This window comes from Aureococcus anophagefferens, assembly GCF_000186865.1.
Source record: "Aureococcus anophagefferens unplaced genomic scaffold AURANscaffold_1, whole genome shotgun sequence".
Lineage (NCBI taxonomy): Eukaryota > Pelagophyceae > Pelagomonadales > Pelagomonadaceae > Aureococcus > Aureococcus anophagefferens.
Genome location: NW_008705561.1, coordinates 2,237,974 through 2,245,940, shown reverse-complemented (window position 1 = coordinate 2,245,940; position 7,967 = coordinate 2,237,974). Strand labels below are relative to the sequence as shown.

General features: G+C 73.5%; 1 protein-coding gene across 1 annotated transcript; it reads left to right on the top strand.

Annotated features, from left to right (window-relative positions):
* Window positions 1-3,030: 3,030 nt before the first annotated feature.
* AURANDRAFT_52076 (hypothetical protein) lies at window positions 3,031-6,895 on the top strand (the record flags this gene model as incomplete). Its single annotated transcript, XM_009034359.1, has 1 exon — window positions 3,031-6,895. The coding sequence occupies one exon, from the start codon at window positions 3,031-3,033 to the stop codon at window positions 6,859-6,861; it is 3,831 nt and encodes a 1,276-aa protein (XP_009032607.1).
* Window positions 6,896-7,967: the final 1,072 nt, after the last annotated feature.

Here is a 7,967-nt window from a genome sequence, read left to right as displayed (position 1 = left end):
GACCGCTTCTTCTTCTTCTTCTTCGGCGCGGGCGCGTCGTCCTCCGCGTCGCGCTCCGCCCGCTGGAACTCGTCCCAGGGCGCCGCCGGCGGGAGCCGCACGAGGACCGGCGCGGCGCCCTCGTTTGCGGACGCCGCGGCGTGGAGCGCGGCGTAGCTCCGCGCCCAGAGCCGGTCGCGCTCCTCGGGCGCCTCGCGCGGGTGGTCGCGGCGCCAGGCGTCCCAGGCCTTGGGCGGCGGCCGCGGCTCGACGTGCTCGAGCGCCGCGCCCGCGTGGTCGGCCGTCGCGTAGAGCGCGACGTACGCGTCGGCCCACGCGCCGTCGCGCGCGATCAGCGCCTGCTCCACGTCGTGCTTCCGACGGCGCGAGACGTACCCCCGGGCTTGCTGCTGCGCGGCGTACTGGGCTTCGCTGTCCGACGCGTCGCAATCGGAGTGCTCGACCTCGGCGTAGCTCACGACGGGCTTCTTCTCGCGGGACATCGTGTCTGGTGACGGACGAGAGACAGCGCGCCACCGAAAGCCGTTCCCGACCGAGACGCTCAGCAAGCTCGGCGACGAGATGGGCGCCGCGACGAGTCGGTGCCGGACGGTCCAGTTTTCGGCGAGTCCCTTGTGGATCTTGAGATCTTGTGGCAGCCGCCTCACGAGGCCGCCCTCCATCGGTGTTGCGCAGCGTGCACGTCGACACCGCGGTCACGAGGAGCGCGGCGCCGAGCACCGTGCCGAGGACGAGCTCGTACCAGCGGAGCGTGCAGGTCAGAGCATGGCGCAGTTCGTCGACGCGGCTACCCAGGCCATCGCGCGCGTGCGCGACAACGCCTGCGACGACGACTGGGTGCTGTGCGGCTTCGGCCACCCGAAGAAGTGCGACGACATGGCCGTCATCGGCAGCGGCACGGGCGGCATCGAGGCGCTGGCCGCGGTCGTGCCCGACGGCGACGTCGCCTACGGCCTCGTGCGCGCGAGCTTCCTCTTCGACACCGCGGGCTCCGTGAAGGCGGAGACGGTCAAGTTCGTCTACGTGCACTGGCGGCCCGAGGTCATCCCGCTCGCGCGGAAGATGAAGATCGGCATCCTCGAGGGCAAGATCAAAAAAGCCTTGAGCCCCTACCACTGCGACATCGAGGCCGACGACGCCGGGGCGCTCACGGACGCCGCGGTCCAGGCGCTCCTCGGCGACGTGTCGGGCACGACGGACAAGACGGGCAACGAGAAGGCGACCTTCGCGGCGACGGGCCAGATGACGGCCGGGTCGCTGCTGAACCAAAAGGCCGCGAGCTTCTTGCCCACGGGCACGGGCGCCGACGCGGGCCAGGGCCGCGCGCGCGGCGCGGCCGTCGCCTTCGGCGACGAGGCCGAGCTCGCGGAGCGGCTCGGCGCGGTGAAGCTCGGCGCCGCGGGCGCCTGGGCGCTCTGGCGCTACGCCGACGTGAAGACGCTGGCCTTCGGCGCCGGCGGCGACCGCGGCGGCGTCGCCGCGGCCCTGGAGGCCTGCCCCGACGACAGCGTGTCCTACGCGGTCTTCACGACGGAGGAGTCGCACGACGTCTCCGAGGACCAGGTCGGCGCGATCACCACGAAAAAATTCTGCTTCTTCGTCTTCCAGCCCGAGGGCCTGCCGCCGACGCGGAAGGCCAAGATCGCCACGCACAAGGGCGCCGTGACGAAGGCGATCCGGGAACACTTCCCCTACCAGTACGACTTCTTCCTGAGCGCGCGCGACGAGCTCTCGGACGCGGACGTCAAGCGGCACATTGGCAAGCTCACGGGGACGATCTCCAGCGTCACGGACGGGGCCGCCGCGGCCAAGGACCTGAAGCTGCCGCCCGGCGACCGCCGCGCGGTCCACGCTTTGGCCGCGGCGACGACCGTCGGCGGCGTCGTCAAGCAGGCGACGCTCGACGCCGACGAGGCGGCGATCCGCTCGGCGTTGGACGCCGTGCGCGACGACGGGAACGACGCCGACTGGGCCGTCGCCGCGTTCCGCGGCTCGACGCGGCTCGAGCTCGTCGGCTCCGGCGCGGGCGGGCTCGGCGGCCTGCGCGCCGCGTTCCCGCGCGACGCCTACGCCTACGGCCTCGTGCGCCTCGCGGACGCGCACGACCGCTCGACGACGACGAAGTTCCTCTTCGTCTCCTGCCACGCGGAGTCCGTCAAGCCGAGCCTCAAGGGCCAGCTCGCCTGCCTCACGGGCCTCGTCAAGGCCGCGTTCTCGCCCTTCCACGCGTCGACCTTCGTCACCGACGTCGCCGAGCTCACGGACGACCACGCGCTCGCGACGGTCCGCGGCGACCGGAGTCGCAACTAGGCGCGCGTAACGTGCGTCGAGCCGCGCTCGCACCGCGCCGCGGACGTCGCGCGCCGAGCGCCCGACCCGACGCCTCCCCCTCCCCCCCGCGTCGAGGGCCCCCCGCGCGGGCTAGCCCGCGCGCCTACTCGTCCTTTTGGGGCATGGGCGCCTGGGCGATGACGGCCTCCTTGAGGCTGGGCACGTCGGCGCCGAAGATGGTGTTGACGATGGCCTTGGCCTTGACGATGAGGAAGAAGGGCATGCAGCCGTGGTTCGCGAGGTCGAGGTCCGTGGGCTTCGTCTTCAGGAGCTCCCCGACCTGGGGCGTGAGCTCGCCGAGGTTCGCCGTGAGGAAGAGGACGCGGTCCTCGCAGTCCTTGAGCTCGTTGAAGATCGAATTGTACGTCGGCTTCACCGTGTCGCAGGGGCCGCACCAGTTCTGGTGGCAGTCGATGACGAGCAAAAAGGTCTCGCTCTTCTCTAGGAACTCGGCGAAGGCGTCGCCGTCGGCGATGGCCGTCACGGCGGCCTGGGCCATGCCACGAACCGACACCGGCGAGCCCCCGAGGTCACGGAGGGCGGCGCGGCGGCGGTGCGGCGCGAGGGCAGCCCAAAGCACTTCGTCGTTGTGCGCTGATTTTTTTCAGCGTCAACGCAAACGGCACCGTCGTGCCTCGCTCTCGAGATCTCGAGCTCGATCTCCACAAGCTCTGGCCTTCGCCTCTCGCGGCAAGAACCATGGCCGCCGCGCCGCGCCGCACGTCGACCTTCGGCGAGGCCGGCCCGCTCGGCGCCGACAAGTCCCCGGACCCGACGGTGCCCCAGCCCGACGGCGTCGACGGCGGCGGCGAGGAGGGCGAGGAGCTCTTCGGCGAGGTTTGCAGCAAGGATTTCCTCGGCTTCGGCTTCGGCGGCCGGTCCTACGGCGACCAGCTCCTCGACGCCGTGAAGAAGACGAAGCAGCACTGCGCCGTCCGGGTCCGCGTGCGGTCGCTCGCGCCGAGCGGCGTCGCCGTCGTCTGGGTGCAGCACGACTTCGCGTTCCTCGGCGGGAGCCTCGGCTGCGCCGAGGGCGAGCGCGTCGCGCGCGCGTTCGAGCTCGCCACGGAGCGGCGGCTCTGCGTCGTCGTCGCGTGCCGCACGGGCGGCGCGCGCATGCAGGAGGGCACGCTGAGCCTCATGCAGATGGCCAAGGTCAGCGTCGCCGTCGCCGCGCACCGCCGCGCGGGCCTCCCGTTCGTGAGCGTGCTCGAGGACCCGACCTACGGCGGCGTGTCGGCGTCCTACGCGATGCAGGCGGACGTCAAGGTCGCCGTCGCGGGCGCGCGCATCGGCTTCGCGGGGCCGGGCGTCATCCTCAACACCATGTTCGACGCGGACGAGGCCAACTACGACGCCGCCTGTCCGGCGGAGTTCCAGTCCGCGGAGTACTGCCTCCGCCAGGGCGCCGTCGACGTCGTCGCGGCCGACGCCGCGGGCTTGGCAAAGACCGTCCACGACGTCGCGGCCTGCCTCGCGGCGCGCGGGGCCGCGGCCGCGCCCGCGCCGCCGCCCGCGCCGCCGTCGGCGGCGGACCTCGCGGCGACGCCGGACTACACCGCGTCGCGCGCGTTGGACCGGCCGCAGTACGAGGATTTACGGGATTTGCTCTTCGCCGACTTTGTGGAGCTCGCCGGCGACGGCCGCGTCGGCCGGGACGCGTGCCTCTCGGGGGGCCTCGCGACGTTCCGCGGGGGGCCGCCCGTCGTCGTGCTAGGCTGCCGCAAGGGCCACAGCGCCGCGGAGCTCGCGGCCCACAACTACGGCATGCCGAGCCCCGCGGGCTACCGCACGGCGCTGAAATTGTTCCGCCTCGCCGAGCGCTTCGGCCTGCCCGTCGTGACGTTCGTCGACACGTGCGGCGCGTGGCCGTCTTTTGAGGCCGAGGGCGCGGGCCAGTCCGAGGCCATCGCGACGAATCTAACGGCCATGGCGGGCCTCGCCGTGCCCATTATCACGGTGGTGCTCGGCGAGGGCGGCTCCGGCGGCGCGCTGGGCATCGCCATGGGCAACCGCGTCGCCATGCTGTCGCAGGCCTACTACGGCGTCATCTCGCCCGAGGGCGCCGCGTCCATCTTGGGGCGCTACGCCGACGACGACGACAAGAAGGCGCGGTTCCCCGCGGACTGCCAGGCCCTCGCGGAGGCCCAGGGCATCTACGCGCACCAGCTCGAGAAGCTCGGCGTCGTCGACGCCGTCCTCGTCGAGGCCGTCGGCGAGACGGCGGCGCGGTGCCCGGAGACGGCCGCGCGCGTGGGCGCCTTCGTCGCGACGGCGCTCGGCGAGCTCGGCGCCCTCGACGCGGTCCAGCTCGTCGCGGACCGCCACGGCAAGTACCGCGCGCTCGGCGAGTTCGCGGAGCTCGACGCGGCCGCGCGCGCGGCCGCGGTCGCCGACGCCGACGCGCGCGGGGCCGCGCGGCCGAAGCGGGCCGCGCCGTCGACGGCGCCCTGCAAGCTCGTGGCCCACCTCGCGGCCCAGGTCGTCGGCGGCGAGCGGTCGCGGTTCCGGGGCCTCGCGCCGGTAAACGCGCCGCTCGAGGGGCCCGCGGCGCCGGCCGTCGAGCCGCCCAAGGCCGTCGAGAACGCCAAGACCGTGCTGGACCGGTCCGGGCCCGAGGCCATGGCCGCCTGGGTGCGGTCGCAGAGCCGCGTGCTCGTGACGGACACGACGATGCGCGACGCGCACCAGTCGCTCCTCGCGACGAGGGTCCGGACGCTCGACCTCGTCCGCGGCGCGCGCGTCGCGTCCGCGCTGCTCCCCGACGCCTTCTCCTTCGAGTGCTGGGGCGGCGCGACCTTCGACGTGTCCTACCGGTTCCTCAAGGAGGACCCCTGGGACCGGCTCCGCGCGCTGCGCGCGGCGGCGCCGAACGTCTGCACGCAGATGCTCATCCGCGGCGCGAACGCCGTCGGCTACACGTCCTACCCGGACAACGTCGTCACCGAATTCGTGCGCCTCGCGGCGCTCAACGGCATGGACGTCTTCCGCATCTTCGACTGCTTCAACGACGTCGGCCAGATGCGGACGTGCGTCGACGCGGTCCGCGCCGCGGGCAAGGTCGCGGAGGTCTGCGTCTGCTACACGTCGGACTGCCTCGCTTCCGACGTCTACGACGTGGCCTACTACGCGGGCGTCGCCGCCGAGGCCGCCGCGGCGGGCGCGCACTTGATCGGGATCAAGGACATGGCGGGGCTCCTGAAGCCCGCGGCGGCCGCGCCGCTCCTCGCGGCGATCCGCGGCGTCTGCGACCTGCCCGTGCACTTCCACACGCACTGCACGTCGTCGGCGTCCGTCGCCGTCGCGCTGGAGATGACGCGCGCGGGCTGCGACGTCGTCGACTTCGCGACGGCCGCGATGGCGGACCTCACGAGCCAGCCGTCGCTCAACGCGTTCTGCGCGGCCATGGAGGGCCTGGAGCGGGCGCCGGGCATCGACTACATGCGCCTCGAGCCCTACGACGTGTACTGGGCCAAGGTGCGGGCCATGTACGCGCCCTTCGAGACGGGCATGCTCGCGGGCTCCGCGCGCGTCTTCGACCACGAGATCCCGGGCGGCCAGTACGCGAACCTCTTCGTGCAGTGCCAGTCCATGGGCCTCGCGGACCGCTGGGAGGAGGTGCTCGACGCCTACCGCGACGTCAACAAACTCTTCGGGGACGTGGTCAAGGTCACGCCGTCGTCGAAGTGCGTGGGCGATCTGGCGTTGTATCTGGTGACGCGGAAAATGACGGCGGCCGACGTGCTCGACGGTTCCAAGACGCTGGACTACCCGGACAGCGTCGTCGGCCTCATGGAGGGGCGCCTCGGGTTCCCGCACCGGGGCTTCCCCGCGGACGTGCAGCAGGCGATCCTGGGCGACCGGAAGCCGCTGACGACGCGGCCGTCCGCGGCGCTGCCGCCCGCGGATTTCGGCGCGGAGGCCGCGCGGCTCGCGGCGGCGCACGGCCGCCCCCTCGACGCGGAGCGGACCATGGCGTCCGTGCTCTACCCCAAGGTCTTCGACGACTTCATGCGCTTCTGCGTCGACGAGACGTGCGTGTCCGTCTACCTGCCCACGCCGGTCTACCTCCACGGCCTCGCCGTGGGCCAGACCGCGCGCCTCGCGTCGCTGCCCGCGCCCCTGGCGAAGCTCGAGTGCGGCGTCGACGCGGTGGACGCCGTCGTCGACGTCGACGTCACGCTGAAGCGCGTCGGCCCGCTCAAGGCCGGCCGCATGCGCACGCTCGTCTTCGACGTCAACGGCGCCGAGCAGCGCGTCGAGGTCAAGAACCCGGCGCCCGAGGGCGAGTTCGACGGGCCCATGGCCGACGCCGGCGACGCTGCCCACGTCGCGGCGCCCATGCCGGGCGCCGTGGACAAGGTCCTCGCGGCGGACGGCGCCGCCGTCGCCGCGGGCGACGACCTCTGCGTCGTCAGCGCCATGAAGATGGAGGTCGCGGTCAAGTGCCACCGGGCGGGCACCCTCGCGCTCAAAGTCGACGCGGGCGCCAAGGTCGTCGAGGGCGCGCTCCTCGCGACGATCAACTAGACCTCGGGTGAGGGGCTTAAGGCACTTGACCTTCAATGTGAAGTTCAACAGCGACGACGGATGGCGAGGATGGGCGCTTTGGCTAGCCGCGCGCGCTGCTGAGCGCTGCGTCTGCAACAACAAAGACTGAGAGCGCGCGCAGCTTGAGCACACGCCCGTGCCAGCAAAGCGCAATGGCCACGGTGCTGCCGCCGCCGGTCGAGTTCCGGTTCACGAAGCGGGAGCGCGACCTCGTCGACGCCTACCTCGCCGCGCACGGCGCCGAGGCCGATGATGCGGCGACGGCGCCCGGCGCCGCGGCGGCGCCGCCGCCGGCGCCGAACGGCGACTGGGTGCGCGGCGAGCTCGCGAAGCTCCGCGCGTCGGCCGGCGCGGCGAGCGACGCGCTCCGCGCGCCGCTGCCCGCGTTCCAGCACCGCGACGCGCTCGTCGCCGCGTGCGCGGCGCCCGTCGCCGTCGTCCGCGGCGCGACGGGCTGCGGCAAGTCGACGCAGCTGCCCCGGCTCCTCGTCGAGGCCGCGGCCGACGGCGGCGCGGGCGCGGTCCGCGTCGTCGTCTGCGAGCCGCGGCGCCTCGCGGCGACGGCGCTCGCGCGCCGCGTCGCGGCCGAGTGGGCGGGCGGCGGCGACGGCGACGGCGCCGCGCTCGGCGGGCTCGTGGGCTACGCGGTCCGCGGCGAGAGCCGGCGCCGCGGCGAGACGCCCCTGGAGTACGTCACGACCGGCGCGCTCCTGCGGCGGCTCCAGGAGCCCGGCGCGCTCGCGCGCTACACGCACGTCGTCGTCGACGAGGTCCACGAGCGGTCGTCGGACGTCGACCTGCTGCTCCTCGTCCTCAAGCGCGCCGTGGGCCGCGGCGCCGCGCCCCGCGTCGTGTTGATGTCGGCGACGGTCGACGTCGGCCCGCTCCGGGCCTACTTCGGCGGCGCGGCGGCGCTCGACGTGCCGGGCCGGACGTTCCCCGTCGACGTCCGCTACGTCGAGGACGCGGTCGGCGCGCTCGCGAATTTCTACGTCGCGCCGGGCGACGCGGGCGCGCGCGAGAAGCCCCTGCCCGACGCGCCGTCCGAGACGCCCGCGGCCGCCGCGCGGAGCGCGGCCGCGGCC